At 38.5% G+C, this 18,687-nt stretch overlaps 1 protein-coding gene across 6 annotated transcripts in view; it reads right to left on the minus strand.

The window, feature by feature from the left end:
- DGKI (diacylglycerol kinase iota) overlaps positions 1 to 18,687 on the minus strand; it is a 455,938-nt gene that overhangs the window by 36,474 nt on the left and 400,777 nt on the right. The window contains exons 30-31 of one of the 6 annotated variants that reach the window (XM_082472880.1): positions 5,937 to 6,027; positions 1,643 to 5,779 (exon numbers count right to left, since the gene is read on the minus strand). The exons of 3 other annotated variants lie outside the window; for them this stretch is intronic. In XM_082472880.1, coding sequence (XP_082329006.1) covers positions 5,948 to 6,027 — 80 coding nt within the window. In that variant the 3' untranslated portion in view covers positions 1,643 to 5,779; positions 5,937 to 5,947. 2 more of the 6 variants (XM_082472881.1, XM_082472879.1) reach the window with 2 other exon arrangements.

Consider the following 18,687-nt stretch of genomic DNA (forward strand, 5'->3'; position numbering starts at 1 on the left):
CAATTGCTCCGGATTACCCCCATTACGGCGGCTTTCCATTGCTCCCTCAGACTCACTCAAAAGCATTTTTATTTATGTCTTTTGGTTTCCTACAGCCTCCCAATTTAAAGTCCCCATGACCAGATAGAAGAGCAAATAAAAGAATCATAACCACAAATAATTTCCAATTGTACTGGAGACAGAAAACATGAATATTTATTTTTAAGTCAAGCAATACACTCAAGGGTAGCTATTATGCAAACATTATTAGGCACAAGGCCCTCTTCTCTCCTGATTAATGTCCTTCCCTCCTGAACACTGTTGTTTAAGATTTGCTCTGCATAAACAGAGCCTGAATCCATTAGTATTCAACTCCAGATAATAACCTTCTGAAAGATCAAGCTTAAAAACAAATAATGAGTTATTATGATTACAGTATTATTCTTTATTATTTCCTCAGCTCTGAGCCTGCCTTCTTGCCTTTTCCAAAACTCCTTCATACGGAGGCAACAGTGCTCCCAAATTCAAAAGAACAAGGGAAGTCAAATGGCCAATGGGACACAAGGGTTATTGAGTAGGTGGGTACTGAGTTTCCCAGACAATTAAATCACATAAACTTAGACAGTCAGACAGGAAAGTAAGGGGGTAGAGAACTGAAAAGTTTGTCAGTTTTTGAGTTTAGAAGTTGAATCATTAGTTCACAAGAAATGGTTTATTTTTCCTTCAGCACTGTAACTTCCAATCAATTGCTAAACAGTAAACATTCTGAGAGAGAAAGCTGGAACTGAAAAGTCAGGACTACCAGGAAGGAATCACTGTCTTCCTTCTCACAGCCTCTCTCCTAGTCCTGGACTCCCCAGAGCCTGGACATCCTTAGCCATCAGAGCACAGAAGGAAAAAAATGACTCCTATCACCTGGAATCACGATGGGGAGAAAACAGTCCAAGGGCCCACTGGCTGGCTCGCCTGCTTCTGCCATGGCAGGCCCTGTTCAAGGTTGACCATACAAAATATACTCCATCCTCTCAGAGAGCTGATATTTTGGCAAGAAATCCAAATTAGGAAGGAATATATTTTAATTGAGTCTAGAATCATACTGCCTGAGTTTAAGTCTTGTGAGTACCATTAACTAGCTATAACCTTGGGCAATTGACCAAGCTTCAGCTCTCTCATTAGGAAAATGAAGATAAAATCAGTTCTTTTGAGACTCTGCCTTGCAAGTAAGCTCAAGAAACAGCGACTCTGACCACTGTGGTCTTCTGTGTAGAACACCATGGAATACTGATGTTTTTAACACCATTACACAGAAATGAATCACTTTCTTCTATGAAATGAGAAGTTTAGACTACGGTCAACTGTAGCTCTAGAAAATGGCATATGACTTCCAAAGGGATAGTTTAAGGTTGTGAAGTTTGCTTTGCAGACAAAAATATTTGTAAATAAAAAGTATACAGAACTTGGCAAAGCCACATGTATGTTTGTAAATCTCAATAAATCTACCAAAATAACTACGCTGTATATAAAGAGTCACAAGCCTGAGCATTTATGTCTATTTAAAATTTTTAATCTTTCATGTTCAGTAATTTTTCAGTTTTAAAATTAATATTCTGTTGCTGAATTGTTTGTCACTTGCTAATGATAGCAGTCATCTAAATCTTTTTTTTTTTAATTGTGGAAAAAAAATTAAACGTAACAACAAAAACTGTTGAACAAAGAATGGCTTATGGAGGCCTAGGCGGTAAAAATCAGTTGATTCATTGAGAATCATAAATATACATCTGGCTTTGCCAAGTTCTGCATACTTTTTACTCCTAAATATTTACATCTGCAAAGCAAGAATCACAACACAAAACTAATGCTTCAGAAGCCATATTCCACATTGCAGAGCTCTATTTAGCCTTAGTTAGTCTAACCCTATCATTTCATAGATAAGGAAAATGGGGCTTGAGAAGTAAATTGACTTTTCCAAGGTCACACAGATAGTTAGCAATCCAACTGAGAGACAGAAGGGTGCTTGTCTCTTTTATTTTTATTATTTCTTTTATATTTTCTTTTATTATTTCTGACTCCTAGGTCAGAGTTCCTTCCACCATGCTGTTTCTTCTTTAACTTGGAGCAAGGTGGGCAAAAATTAAAACAACCCCAAACAAAAGGTTCATGAATGCATCACATAGAAAATGAAGTCAATTTATGGCTTTAGGCTGCAACTCTTTTTATGCCAAAGCAGACACTGAATAACAAGCATCCCTACGGCGAATGTCATGTTCACAATTCCCTTGATCTGATCACGACAGGTGTCTTCACACTTTTCCTTTATTACTTATTTCTCAGCCACCAGAGAGTCTGCACCGTCAGATGCCCAAGAGCTTACTTCTCTGAGATACATATTTCTGCATAGCTTTTCCTGCATTTTCCTTATCAGCAGCATTCTGTCCAATTTTTCTACTTTGTGAGCAGCAAGCCCTGGTACGTGAGCAACAAACTGTGAAGGCTTAGCTCCCAAAATGGAATTTAATATAATCGTGAACCATAGCAAAGGTAATCTAACACACATTTAATGATAATGGATAACTATCGTGAATTATGCTAATTAGGCAGAAAGGAGGAAGCAGCTCATGAAAATGACTGACAATTGATATTATTTTACATAGTCATACTGAACAAACCCAAGACGAGGTGAAAGAAAGGAGGAATTAGATATCTCTAAAGACCTCTGCATTTTAATCTAGGCCTCAAGGAAGTTTTGACAGTTGATGATAAGATACATGCCAAGTTCTTTGCTAATAATAGCTAGAATACTAAGGGTTCTTAATAATATATTAGAACAAACTCAAGATTATTCTTATAATGACACATAAACCTGTATCAGTTCCCTATTACTGCATAGCAAACCATCCTAACACGCAACGGCTCTAACACGGGAATTATTTATTTTGTTCAAAAGCTGATGTTTGGGGCTGGGTTAAGCAGAAATAGCTGCTCTATCTGGCATCAGCTCGGGCAGCTTCACTGAAAGCTCCAAGAGCCACTTTTCAGAAGGTCACACACACAACTGGTAACTGGGAGCTCTGACTCCTCTCGCGCGGGCTTCCTCGGGTTGCTTGGGCTTCCTCCTGAAATGCTGACTGTTTCAAAAGCAACCATTCCAAGGGAGCCCAGTGGAAGTCACCTTGCCTTGGAAATCACACAGCGTCACGTCCGCTCTGCCGCAGGCTTAAGTTCGCCCATATTCAAGGAAAGGAGACACATACCTCATAGCTCGATGAAAAGAACATCAAAGTCCTGCTGCAAGAAGAATGTGTTCGATGGGAGATACTGCTGTGGCTGTTTTTGGAAAACACAAGCTGTCACATCCCACACTTGCATCGTGATGTGCGTGGAGTCAGTGGGTTGGCGCTGACTTTCAGTTAGGGTTGGGAACTGACCAAGAACAGTAGCTTCTGTCACCTGTGTGATCTATGGGAGTGTATCTGCACACAGTGTCATCTGTTTTACATCATGAGTATCTCGGCAGATAAATAAGAAAAGGTGGAAGACTACTTATCAGAAGGACCAGCTTTTTGGAGCAGCAAGAGGAAGGCAAGTAGAAGACTCTGCAGACAACAAATGCTGGTTGAACTGAATTAGGAATTCTGCATAAGGTGAGCTCTCTTTAATCATCAGATGCGAGAAGAGACTGCCCCTCCTCTTTTTCTTCTCCAGTCAGGCAAACACTCACAGAACTCTAGTCCTGTGCTCCTCACGCTCTGCCGACTGGCGTCTCCTCCACTGCTGAAATTCGGAATGGAGGGTTACAGAGCACACCTCTCACACGGTTTGTCATCTCATCATCCCGTCGTCATTGGGATTAACCCATCAGTGGCATCTAAGGGCCATTCAACGCTACAGTGGTCTAATACTCAGATACCACCTGTGCCAAATCCCTCTTAGCATGTGCAACCAGAGACGGAAGACATAAATAGGTTTTGTGTCTCTCTAATGACAGAGTTAATCCTCAAATTCAATTAGTCGCTGCTAATTGAATTCATGAACGTATATGGGTTCTTTCCATCTGCTACAGCAATCTTTTTGAAGCTGCTATTAGCATGGAAGAGGTTTCCTGTTTGGAGAAAAAATAAACAGCCCCCATCCAGTGTTCCCTCCTGGCAGAAAACGTGCACCTTGCTGCCAGAGGACCAGGACGTGCTCCCTTCAGAAACAGTCGGTTCCGTTTCTCTTATACAGCACTGGAATGATCTACAAACAGTACAGGAACCAGATGTCTCTCCCAAACATCCCACTTGTTTATCTCTTGTTGTGAAATTGTTCTCTGGTTGTTTTACATGTTTAAGTCCCATCTCTGCAATTAAGCCACAAACACAGGGACTGTGTTTTTAATTTTTTTCCTCTTTGTTTTATCCATACTCCACCTTTCAATGAAAACTCTATAGTACAGGAAATATATGAAGTGCTTACTAACTACCTGGTGGATACTTATGGTCTGGTGATTCAGCTGGCTATCATTTCAGTATTCTTCAAACTCTGGGTCAAGGAAGACGTTCTAAGGAACAGAAGAAAGTCTACTTTACTGGCCCCTGCTACACCTGGCAGTAAATTTTGGAGCTGCAAATAGTTCCATATCTTTTTAAGGTATATAGTGGTGTTTATTAGAGGCAGTGACACACCATTGTAAGTATCTCAATAAACCAGAAATGGTTATATTATGGGTCAAACGAGAGCCTTATACTAAGCAACGATGCATGTTACTTCCTAGGACATTGGTAGTAAGTCTTGGCTCACTGTTAAAACAAATGTCATAGGTTAATTAATCGGCTTTGGGCATTGGGTTAGAGAAGACAAGTTCACAAGTTAAGGGACCAATTGGGTTCATACTCTTCCACAGTCACAACCTGTTACTTTCCACCAACTGTGAAAATATGTGCTAACACTAGTCACTGGGGGACCAGAGAAGTTCTTGAAAATACCTTCTTGACAGTCTATACAGCTCAAAATTAATGTTTTCTCTAGTGATGACAGATTAATATTATCATTTCTGGGTGAAGTGGTTCGACACACTTTTTTATGTAGTACCATCTTCTAAAGGAATATCCAATTATTCCCATAAAACTAGAAAAATATAAATTCATTTTTAGCATCAATATTATAGAATCCTATCAACTATTTTTGTTCAATAAACATTGAGCTTCCATCCACAGGGAGGTTTTTTCCTATTTGTAAAGAGTTTCAATCTGATTACAACTTACTAACTTCATGAACCCTAAATAATTATAGTACACAATAACACTTTCTCCTTACGAATAAAGTCATACCTACTAAAATGATTAGCGCACTGTAAACTGCTTTAGCAATGTAAGAGATTAAAACAAAAAAAGTTCCAGTATTCTCCAAAAGTCCTTCATCCCTAGAATGTCGAGAGAATTTAATTTAGATTGACAAACTTTGTTTATTTTTGCTTTCCTGGCATTTGGATGATAAAGCGTAATCCTGAGAGGGTAAGAGAAATGGAAGAACTAAGAGATAAGGTCCTCGTTAGCCTCACAGATGAGAGGACGGTGCCAAGGAGAAGAGGAGCTGCCGGCCTCAGGTCCTAATGACGTTTGCTGAGGATCTTCACGAGAGCATCAGGGATTCGGCATCATCCCTTCCCTCAACGTCAGGCTGGCGTTCCTCCTGTGACGGGTCTCCTTGGACTCATGTGATGTATTTTAGCAGTGTCCTTCAGGACCTCTAAGAGGATCTTAGGTTGAAGAAGTGCGCTCACATTTCATTCAGTGGTAGCTGCAAGCAGATCTGACGGGGCCTGAAAGTGATGGATGGTTATTGGTTTTAACCAAATATCAAGACTGCATGGGAAATGGTGTTTAAGGCCAAGATCCAAGTACAAATGAGTGTGCTCTTGAGCTCAAAAAGATGATAGGTTTATAGGTCATCCGGTCATCGGGATGTCCGTTAAGTACCTTATCATCTCCTAGCAGCACACTGACCACTCTGTCAGGTAAAGACCTTTGGAACTGAGAAGAAGACTAGGTTTAGCCAAAACACTCCTCCCTGGAACGAAATAAAGCCAAGGAGGAGTTGACACAGCAAAAGACACTTTCAGAGACATACCAGCGAAATGCACATACAGCAAAAGTGTACCTTTTTCGAAAAAGGTAAAATTTCTAGAGTTTGTCCTTACTTGTAAGTGTGAAGACAGACAAGATCATTTGTATCTGCAATTAAGTTATAAGAAAAACACTAATTTAGGCTCTTCCCCATATCAACATATGACAGCTATTAATTGGAAGCACAGAAAAATTAAGCATTTTACTTCAGAGAAATGAAAAAATAAGTTTTAACTTTCACTTCAATATTATGCTAAGTTGACTAAGCAATATCATACCTTAGAAGCAAGAATTATAAAGCAAATGGTTAGTTCTGAAGCTTGCTCAAAGGATAAGATACAAAGTAGAAAAGGCTTCAGTATATGAGTTGAACTTCAAAGATATTTATTAAAGAGCAGATTTTACTGTCCAGTTGCTAAGACAGAAAACAATAAAACTAAACCTTCATTCTTCTTAGGGATTCATATACTCTAAGGACAGAAAGGTAAGGGTACCTATAAAGTAACATGTGTACACTTACACAACCACATGTAGCTCTGCTTGCTAAAGAAGTAGGGTGATGTATGGAATGATTTCCTAGGGAATTTGTTAGAAATTGTTTAAAAAGGGAAGATTTGCATTGGCAAAAAGATGGGAGGAGAGTTCTCTATAGAGAAGACCGGCAGCATAGAGCCATGGAGGACAAAGTGATAAGCAGTTTCACTTGATAAAGAAGGAGAGCTGAAATGGGAGCAGGGAGAAATGAGTCAGAGAAGTAAAAAGAGGGTGCTTCCAAGACTCAGAGAGCAACGTGAGGTCAAAGACTTTTTAAAAAAATGTCAGTGAAAATCACTCAGCAACTCCATTTTCCAAATGTAACCTTGGTCATGTCTGTCACTCTTTTCCTCGAAGATAAAAAGAGCTTAAATCTAGAGAAGAGGAAAAAAAGGAAAGTTCGCTGGGAAATCAATAGCAGAAGAAGAACGTCTTTGGATGGGTCATGCTTTCCAAGAACGAGAAGAAGCCCTCAGGGTTAGTTAGGGAAGATACGAGAAACAGAGAGACGCGTGATCGGAGAAACAGAGCCAACTGCTGCAGAAACGGTATGGTTTAAACGACTTTTTCGCCATCTTGTAAAACACCACTCTAATTTTTTCGCAGTGGCTGAAATAACTGCCTTCACTTCCTAGAGTGAAAAGAGGGGATGGGAATGTCACCAGACTGAGCAGAATTGAGTGGATTCTGGCTGCTTACAAATCCCTTTTTCAATAAGCCGGGGGGCTTTGCTTTGTCAGGAGAGAAGCTGGAAGCTGCATAATTAAGTAGTAATGTATTTTGTTACCTTGATAAAGCAAGCTGCCAGTGTGAAAGCTGCCTGCAGCATTTACGTGCTTCGCAAAGTCAGGTTTCCGTCTTTTCGAAAGTTGGGTGCGTGGTGAGGTGTGAAAATAGCAGTGCTGTTTGTCCTCCCAAGCAGAAGTAACTACCTGGCACCCAGCCGCGGGAATGCATACGCTAGCAGGGCGGAGGCGTCTCCAAAATACCTTTCCAAAATGGCAGATGACATTTTTGGTTTTGCCTCATGTGTTTCCATTGTCCAATATTCTTTCCTCGCTTAGATGCCTCAATCTATTCAACAGAAGGAGCCTTAGACGTCAGCCAGCTCAGCCTGCTCAGTGAAGACACCAAGGCGTGAGAGCAGTGCCCTGCCTAAGGTTACCCAACCTGCAAAAGGCAGAGCCGAGGCGATGCCTGGTCCTTCCCACGCCAAGAACAAGGCTCTTGTCTTTGCCTGATGCTACCATCCACGTTCAAGTGACCACGGCCCAGAATGACACAACTCTTTCTCTGTCCATTGGGCTCCCTGAAGGAGATGTTTAGTTCCAGTAAATGTATAAAACAGTAGGCTTAAATAAAGTCATAAGTCCATGCAAAGAGATCTGTCGGGTCTATTTATAGAAAAATATATTCCCATTTTCGTTGTTTGACACTGACAGTTTTTCTTGCTCTCTCTCTTGCATTTTTACACTCCTGCTCTGTCCCTTTCTTTTGTTAATATCTGCAAGCAAACTATGTGCTAGGCATAGAGCTAAATGCTTTCCCCATATTATCCAATTTATTCCTCACAGTAAGTCGACTAGATATGTAGTATTATTGTTATCACCCCCATTTGAAGGATGAAGAAACTGAGGCTTACTGAGGTTGACAGTTGCTCAAGGGCACATAGCTACTGTGTAATAGAGCCAGGCTGTCAGCCCAGCATGTGAAAGGCTGACGAGGGAGCCTTTTCTCCCCAGCAGGGGACCACACTGCCCCCCTTATGTGGCTGTACAGACTGTCAGATAGCACTACGGTGTCACTAGGTGATGAAACGAGGTCCTCTCTTCCCAACATTTCCCTGGTCAGCCACGAGGGATGCAGCTTTAGTTGTCTCCATGCCCCATACTTTTCTAGCTCTGATGAGGGAAGGTGCAGAAAATAAAGCTGCAGCACCAGGGAAAGGAAATGCCGTGGTAATGAACTACTCATAGGTATTGTGTGGCGTTACACTGACTGGAAGAAGGGATGTTGCATGAAGCTAAGAAAGTCATACCCTAAAATTCAGAGCATCCAGGAAAAGAGAATTGACACAGAAAGCCGGCAAAATGAGGAAGGAAGCATTTAGTTAACTTCATCATTTTGAAAAAGAGGGGCTGGACTGATGACTATTTTCCCAGCTCTATCCAGGACAGCACAGGCTAAGGAGCTATAATGGGCATCATGGGCAAACAAAAATCCACACAGGAAAAATGCTTCCAAGATCCTGGAACGTACAGGTTGAAGTAACACATCCAGGATTAACTTCTAGGAACCACCCTAAAAAAGGAACAACGTATTCTAATATTTTGCAACTGGTACTCGTGACAAGAGAGGCTTAGTCTAAGACCGTGATTCAGTTGCCAGCACCCACCCAGTTCTTTGCAAGAGAAAGCCATCAAAATAAAAAACAAGCTTTAGGTAGAGCAGATTGGGTGAAAAGTTTTCATTGGCTATTAGGATTTCTAGTTAAGTAGAACACAGACAAATGGAGTAACAATAACAATGATCCTTATATAAGGACCATACTACAATAACTGCCAATGTACCTGCTAGCCCCTTGGTTATATGGATAACCCAGACAATATCATTCTACAGATTAAAGAGCTTAAATAAACAGTAAAATTTATAAAGCCAGCGCAATTCTTCATCTCTGCTCTCACAGATGATGACACGCGGACCAAGACAGTCATTTCCCACTCCCTTTTTAAACACTTACCTGTAGGACAGGTGATGTATCTGTAGGAGTGAGATCTATGAAAGCTTCATTTGTTGCTGGCGGATCCACGACACAACGGTATTTGATGACCTCTTCCCACCCATCCACTTAAAAGCAACCAGGAGATTAGCCTTCATCCCTTCCTCTCTCCTTTTTTTCTGTTACTTTCCTATTTTGCAGTGTTTTAAATACTTTAACTTAAATATTCTCTGAGGCCAAAGGCAATGTAAAGCAAAGTTGTATGTAACTCTTAGTAAAGAATACTCCCCCCTCAACACACACAGACATCTATAATAAGGCTTCAAAAGATAATTAGATACTGATCACCAACAGCGCATTCCAAAGAACCCAAAAGGATCAAAGGATTATACAGTTACAGTCAATAGTCAGATTTAATAAGGGGGAATGAGAGAGAACAGTAGGGTCAGGAAAGAACTAAAGTAATACAACCTGATTTTGGAAAGCCCAGGGTGGGGGGGGGGGTTGTTTTGTTTGCTTGTTCTGTTTTATTTTGTTTTTAATCAGCAGTGATTGTCTGTTTTCCTAGGAAATGTGAAAGACTAGCCAAGGAAAAGCATGCTGTCATCTTTTTTTTTTTTCATGCTGTCATTTTTGTTCCTTTCCTTTCACACAGCCTTTGGGGAGCGCCCAGTGAGACCACCATAAAAGGCCATCTTTTCAGCACATTAGTAACTGAATTTCTTTGGAAAAGGACCAGCACTAACCTATCCTCTACAAGAGGGAACAATGTTAATGAGGCTACAATGGAACTCAAAGATTTGTACTGGAAGGTGCTGTTTGCCAACACCACATACTGCAGCAAATGTTACAGTGAGACTTGTATAGAGGGAATCAGGTCTGTGCCAGCGCACGGCATAGAATGGGGCAACATTTCTATTCATTGAGTATAGAGTTAAATAAGAAGGGCAACACCACCCATGGAGAAAAAATTTGGAATACGCTCAGAAAGCCAGTCAGCGAATAGGGAAGGATAAATCACGGGCATTTGAGTTGTTAGAAAAGTTCATCATTGTTTGTCCTTAGAATCGATGGAGGTGGTTCGAAAACACAGAATTAATGAGCACAGAGGAGGGGCTGGAATGAAGGACAATGAAGATGGTTTGCCAGAGAGATGGTAGGAGGGTACCTAAGCCATATGGCTGTGTGAATACAAGGGAGATGGGCTCTGGAGAGGGCCCCCCGAGCAGGAAGGAGAAATAATTCATTCAAGCAAGTAAACAAAACCAGGGTGAGGAAGAACCTCAAAAGGGAGCACTAAAAAGTTTGAATCTAAATACAAAAGCCAATAGGGGATTCCACGGTCATAAACTGAATTGGGGGCAAAAGAACAAAAACAAAAAAACCCTCTAGCAACTCTGCATTAGCTAGCCCAAGGTCATTGCAAAGTGGCATACTGCGATGGCCAATACTGGAAACTCTTCCTAGCAAGGCAATTAAAGATCTGCAGATGTTTCCATCTGTATCATTAACCAAGCTTACTTATCACATTTTACTAAAAAATAGTTTATAGAAAATAAAAAGGAAAAACATCTAACTTTCTTAATCCACTCTACTCTTCTGGTCATAAAATAGTTCTCTTCGTATGTGATATTTTCTTAAGGAAATAGTTACCTTTCAAGAATTCTACCTTTTTTAAGATTGAGTGCTACTGACCGGAAATTAGATCCCTGTTTCCTTGATTATGGAAGTATGGAGGTAAAAGAAGTGGACAAGAATATAACTTTAAATTGTTCTTTTGTGTCAAGGGTACTGCTCACTGATGCGAGAAGAAAAAAATAAAATCTCTTTTTTAACGACCAATTCCAGCCCAATAATTATGAGGTCTCCTTTCAACAAAAAGAATCAAGATTTCCTATAACATTAGCTCAAAACTTAGCCATGCTATTGAGAGACTATATAGACGGGGGCTAAAAATGGGATCTGGATCTAGAGTATGAGTTTGAATCCTAGTTCTACACATGTGACCTTGAACAAGTCACCTAATAGGTTTGTGCCTTAGTTTCCTCATCTGTAACATGGGAATAATAGTAGTACTATGATTGTTGTGAAAGTTAAATATATATAAAACATTTAGAGCAGTTGGTTCAGTATTTAATAGTTTGGTGTGACCTTAAAGTTACTTAAGCTCTCTAAACCTCAGCAGAACATCCCTTAAGCCACTGCCTGGAACTTATTAAGTTTTAATAAATACTGACCTTGTTTTTCAGTTTTAAGTACACATAAGAGTATATTATGCCAAATAATTTCAAAGGAGTAGTTGAACTTATTTTTGCTAAAACACAAGGACCCAAACCATTAATCCCTCCAACCTTAGTTTCTCAAAAATCAATTATTCTTTAAAAAAATTTTTTAATTTCAGGAGGTATCATAGATATTTAAAAATATATATAACTCTCAAGATGTGTAACTTTTATTTAAATAAAAAAGAATATAGGTTTCTCTTTTTGATAATAAGGGGAATGAGCTACTTCCTTAACAATTTAAGCTAAAACGCTGGATTAAAAAAATCAGGGAATGTGGGAAGATGGTGGTAGTAGTTGCAGCAGACTATTTGAATATTCCTGAGTCTCCACATATAGAGAGACAGAGGAACCAGAAGAACCAAAATCACATGGTCAACATTTAAGACAAAGTAACAAGATACCCTTATAAACCTCAAAATTACGAGTGGCTGGAGAGAAGACACCAAGAGTCAAATGACCTGCATTCTATCAACGTCTGTGCTGGAAAGCACAGGAAAGCAGCAGGGCAGCTGATGGACCTGAGAACAAGAAGCCTCAAAACAGCCAACAGGTGTTCACTGAACAGTACAGTGGGCCAAGGTGAGAACACCTACAGAAACTGTCAGAAGCTTTTCCCATTCCCACAGCCCATGAGTGCAAGGGCCCCCAGTAAGGACTAAAAGTACCTGGGGCACTGCAGCCCCTGGAAACTCTTAAAACTGACCATCCAGGGCTCCCCTTCAAGATAGGACCCAAAGTGAGGGTACTCTTCTAAGTGGAATACACACTGAGCAGAACAGGGGCAACAGGAGTAAAGGAAAGAGGTCTGGATGGAAGAGAGGCTAGGGATCAAAGCCGGGAAGTCTGAGAAAGCAAGCTACCACATTTTTAACAGTGCACAAAACCAGCCGAAGAAAGAGCTCTCTGAAGTTAGAACAGCTGACAAATGTTTTTCTTTCTAAATTTCAGAAAAACTAATTTCACATAAAGTATCAAAAACAGGATGTAAAATCTCACATGAAGGAAAAAAACCAACAATAAGGAACAGAATAACATTCCCACAGATAATGGAAGTGAATCACAAATACTTGCTATAAAAAAAAAAGTAGTAACGTACTCTTTCAAATGAGCTTAAAGACACATAATACAAAGAAATAGCATGAATCAGAATTCGAATAACTCAGAAATGAGGTGATATGAATTCAACAAAACACTAGAAATAAAAGAATAAAACATTTTGCAAATTAAACTAGAAAGAACACAAGAACAAATAAATTCAACCAATAAAGCCTTAAGTAGAAGAAACAAAGAACTTTTAAAAATCAAAAAGAAAAGAGGAAAGGGATAAAAAGAATTTGAGAGAAAATGGCAAAGGTTGAAGATAAGCAAAGAAGATAAAACAAACATACAAAATGAATTTCTGAAGAAAACCAAAGCAAAAAAACAGAACAAACACTTAATTCAAGAACACGGTTCTGAAGTTTAAACAATAATAAACTTTATGTTTAGATAGTGTCATGTCTCAAAATGATCTACATCCAGGCATATTTTCATAAAAGTACTGAACATTAAAGGAAAATAAAATATCCTTTGGGTATTAAGACCAAAAAAAAGTGACTTTTATACGGAGAATATTATCATTAGACTTTAATAGCAAATGCTTTATGACAGGAGAAAAATGTAATATTTAAAATGTCAAGGAAAGAACATGTGCCCCAGTGAGTTTGTATGCAGCACAACTAATTTTCAAGGGTAAAAGACCCAGACCAACTGCTATTGTATGAAAAAACTGGTTTCCTAAGGAATCTACCAGAGAATGTGGTTCAGACAACTAAAATAACTAGAGAGACTTAGACATAATGACTGGTGATGAACATTAACTAGTTACTACCATTATCTGAATACGATGCACTCTGAATTAATGTCTCTGTGTTTCCTATGCATTCTAAACAAGAACCAAACAAGCACCCACACACACAAACTCACAAATGGAGAATTTAATTTATATTAATCAAGTTTGGTAGTTTTCTCTGGTGACTGGAAAACCTCTCTGAAGGACTTAAAGAATTCTCGTGCATAAAGGCCCAAGGAAACGAGCAGCTCACCTAGAATAATCTTAAATGAACAGGAATAAAAATCAGTAAAAATGAACAAGAAAACAACTTTGAAGAAATTATCTGGGATGCATTCCAGAGAAACAAAGAGATATAAAATAGGGAATAGAGGGTAAAACATATATAGGATAGCATGAAAATGTCTGACATGCATCTAAATGGAATTCCAGGAGATATATAGGGAAGAGAAAGCATTCAGGTAATGTTTGTACTTAAATGTCTATGTTAGAAAAAAAGTAGAAAAGGAATAAAAATAAGCCAAATGATTGGAAGGAAGGAAACTATAAACATAAGAAACTAATGAAACAGAAGACAAATACATAATACAGAGGACCAATGAAGGTAAAAAATGGTTTCTTGAAAAACCAGTAACATAAAGAGGGCTCTAAGCCTCTGGTGAGAGGGAGAGAGAGGTGAAGGAGACACGGAGACACACAGACACACACACAGACACACACACACACACACACACACACACACACACAACAGCAGGCACAAACAATATTAAAAATGAAAAGGTAGATGTAACCTCACATCTCATAGAAGTTACACAGACAGTAAGATAGTATTTTAAAATGTATGCCAAAAAATGAAAAACAACTTTAATAAAATGGAAGAATTCCTTTAAAAATAGTTACCAATACTGATTCAAGAAGAAATAGAAAATCTATCTCCTCCAACATTAAAAAATACAAATCTGTCATTGAAATTTTCCCCACAAAGGGAATGCCAGCCCCAGACAACTTTACTGATGGGATCTTCTAAGATATTCCAGAAATAGATAACTCAAGTGTTACACAAAGTCTTCCAGATGTTAGGAAATGAGGAGATGCTTTCCAATTCATTTTATGAAGCTATGAACATCATACATGCACTATACTATAAAAAAGAAAAATTAAAAGCCAATCACACTACGAATATGGAAGTAAAAAATCTAAGTAGAATATTAGTAAGCTGAACCCAGCAATATATAAAGGAGATAAATGTAATAACCAATTTGAACTCATCTCATGCATATAATAGTGGTTTCTACTAAAAAATCAATCAATGAAGTGCACCATAGTAAAAGACCCAATGAGAAAAAGCATATTATCATCTCAAAAGATGAACAAAAAATTCAGTAAAATTCAATACCTGTTGAATTTAACAAATTTGAATGAAGGGGAAAATCCTTGAAAGTCTATCCACAATACAACCACACCACCACCACCACGACTACCTGCCAGTGACCTTCACAACTAATGGTGACTTGTGGATGGCACTGACTTGGAGGTCAGGAACAAGGCAATACTGCTATCTCTACGTGTATTTGATACTATACCGAGCGTTCTAATCGGCACAGAAAGAATGAGAAAACACTCATACAGAGCACAATGACTGTAAAAGATGAAACAAAATTCTCAGGAAAATACTTTCCTCACAAAAGGACCCTTTAGATAAAGTTTATGAATATAAAAGATTAGCAGGAATCCTGATGCAAGGTTTTGAAACAAGATTCTAAGTCAATTGCCTTTTAATACGCCAACAATGTTCACTTAGAAAATATAATTTTAAAAATATAAAATATCACTAAAATGTTAAGTACTTAGGAATATATTTAACAAAAGATGGCCAAAACCTTCATGAAAAAAATTATAAAACTCTGTTGATAGGCATTTTAAAAGGTTAATTAGTTAAAAAAAATTAGATGTAAAGAGATGTGGTTTGAGATGAAAAGACTCATTATCATAAAAATATCAATTCTCTTTATACTCATGTATAGATTCATGCAATTGCCATGAAAATTGCAACACAAAACTTGATAAGCTGATTCTAAAATTTATATGAAGAAGCAGAAGTCCACATACAGTCAAGACACTCTTGAGGAACAACAAATTTTAGGTATCTCCCAGATATCAAGATTTCTACCAAAGTTACAGCAATTAAAACAACATGGTATTGTACAGAAATAGACATACGGATAAATAAAACAGAAAAGGGAATCTGGAAACCCACAAATATGGGGAGACAGAACAGGCTTTGCAAGTCAGTGAAGGAAAGTCCCTGTTTGAAAAGATAAACCAGGGCTTCCCTGGTGGCGCAGTGGTTGAGAATCCGCCTGCCAATGCAGGGGACACGGGTTCGAGCCCTGGTCTGGGAAAATCCCACATGCCGCGGAGCAACTGGGCCCGTGAGCCACAACTACTGAGCCTGCGCGTCTGGAGCCTGTGCTCCGCAACAAGAGAGGCTGCGATAGTGAGAGGCCCGCGCACCGCGATGAAGAGTGGCCCCCGCTCGCCGCAACTAGAGAAAGCCCTCGCACAGAAATGAAGACCCAACACAGCCAAAAGTAAATAAATAAATTAAGAATGCAAATGACCCAAGGATCAGGTGTTTCAATTAAAAAAAAAAAAAAAAGTCAGGTGTATGGATATATAAGATACATACAGTAAAATTCATCATTAAAAAAAATTATATAAAAAAAAAAAAAGATAAACCACAAACTGGAGAAAATTTGCAACACGTATAGTCAACACAAATTTTTTACCTAGAATACATTAAAATGTTTATGAATCACTGAGAAAAAACAACCCACTGGGGAAAAATGGGCAAAGGAAATAAAGAATTACATAGAAAAGTAAACACAAATGACCTACAAATATATGAAAAATGCTCAATCTGATATGTAATTATTTAATGCAAATTAAAATCACAAGATACCATTTGACATTCCCACCAAATTGGCAAAAAATTTTAATCAGTTAATATCAAGTGTTGAGAAAGATGTGGATTATTAGGAACTCTTACTGCAGTTGGGAGTATAAATTAGAATGATCACTTTGGAAAACAGTTCATCATTATGTGATCAGTTAAATATGTGCATAACCTACCACCTAACTATGCCATCACCAGGTTTAAACCCTAGAGAAATTCTTGCAAATGGACACCAGGAGGAGTTATGAAAAAGAATGTTCATAATATTGTTTGCAATAGCAAAAAGAACAAAAACAAAGAAAGAAAGAAACCCTGGAGCTACCTAAACATTCATTAGCAGAATTTGGATATATAAATTGTTATATATTCATACAACAGAACACTATACAACATGAAAAAATAATGGAATGAATATGGTGCTCATCAACAAGGATGAATTACAAAAGCATTATTCTGTAACAAAGGAAGCAAATCACAGAAGAGTTCGCAAAAGAATTCAATTTATAAAAGTTCAAAATAAGCAAAACTATATGTATATGCACACATATATGGAATACATCTATAAAATATATATTTATACACACACATATATCCGTAGGTGAAATATGCATACGTGTAGTAAAATGATGAAAAGAAACAAGGAAATTTTTAACAAAAAAAGCAGAATAGTAGTTATCCCCATAGGAGAGGGAAGAGAATGTAATCAGAAAGGCAATCACGAAGCTTCCAGATTACTACAAATATTTTATTGTTTAGACTGGGGGCTGGGTATACAGTAGTTCCTTTGGTTATAATTTAAACTGAGCAGATAAATTTTATACATTTTTATGAATATTTCTATTTCAGTAAATGTATATGTACATATATATTTATACTAGAGAGAAATATGAATCTATGGTATTTGAGCCAGAGACAGCCACCGATGTATTAAAGAGCTTTAGGCCACTCTACAATGCGTTTCCCCGCACAACCCACTGCAAAGTAAAACTGCCTCGATTCCTGACAGTGGCTCGTCCTTGGGGACTTACACTGGTGATTATGGCTGTTACAGCTTTTATCTCCAGATAGCCTCCACTCCCATTCTTGTTCACTGTGTTACTGCTGCAACAGAAGAACTACCATATAAAGTGAGAAAGAACCATTTTTACCAACAACAGGTCTGGGGGCTAGGACAGGAGAGGGATACCTGCTTCAGACATGCCAGGGGGAATCAGATTGCTGGCATTTCCTCTCAATTAATGTCTTTTACTTTGTAAGCGAACAGACATTTGTTGGAAGCTGACCCTCTGTCAGTGCCCCAGCACAGAGGCGTTCTGAGAGGCCGTAAAGCAAGCAAGCTAAGAGGACAAGACACAATCCGAGAGCTCAGAGCAGGCAAAGCAGCCTGGGCACCCACCAGAGGTGGCTCCAGGGGCAATAGGCACTAAACGCAGAGGAAACTTGTAGGACAGGGCAATTCATCACCATCAAGCTTATCTCCTGACAAGGAGTAGGACTCTGGCTTCCAGCTGTAACATTAAAACGTAACGTTCCCCCTGGGACTTAGCATGGCAGGCTTCCCTGAAGCTTCAGTTTCACTCAGTTAACTAATTATGAGAGAATGTGACATTGGTATTTACTTTTTCTACGGGGACAAATCATTCCCAGCAGGAGGGAGAAGTTGTTATTTTTGATCTGTTTTGTTTTGTCATTAAAAGGAAATTACTCACACATTAGTAAATAACCTCTTGTTAGAGGGAAGTTTTTTTCTTTCTATAATTCTATCAATTCACCTGAATGCTGACAATCACTTCTTTTGTTTTCTGGGGACATGGTGGGTAAATGAGCAAGAGGGGAGTGTTAGAACTGGGTTTGAAAATTAACTCTACCACTAACTAGCTGTGTGATCTTCAGCAAGTTATGTAAGTACTGTGAGTTTCCCCCACTAAAAACTGAGGAGAACACATTTACTGTGTAGTGTGCTTTGTTAAAGATGAAATGATGTAGCTGAAACACTTTAGCACAGTGTCTCTGCACAAGAAGCACTCAGTAAATTTTAGCCTTTATTCTTAATGACTCTGATACTCTGTGATAAAAATAGAAACATTCTACATTTCACTTATGCCTTATATCATCAATTTCCCATATCTAATGACCCCGTATCTAATCAGAAACTGTCCCTTTACTTTGTCACTGCATGCTAAATTGTGTATTAACCATTTTACTCCTCCTCACCCAGATATAAAAACGCTTCCAATAAAATTTAATATTTAATGATAATGTTGAAAGAAACATTTTTC

Source organism: Balaenoptera physalus, assembly GCF_965194825.1.
Source record: "Balaenoptera physalus genome assembly, chromosome: 8".
Taxonomy (NCBI): domain Eukaryota; kingdom Metazoa; phylum Chordata; class Mammalia; order Artiodactyla; family Balaenopteridae; genus Balaenoptera; species Balaenoptera physalus.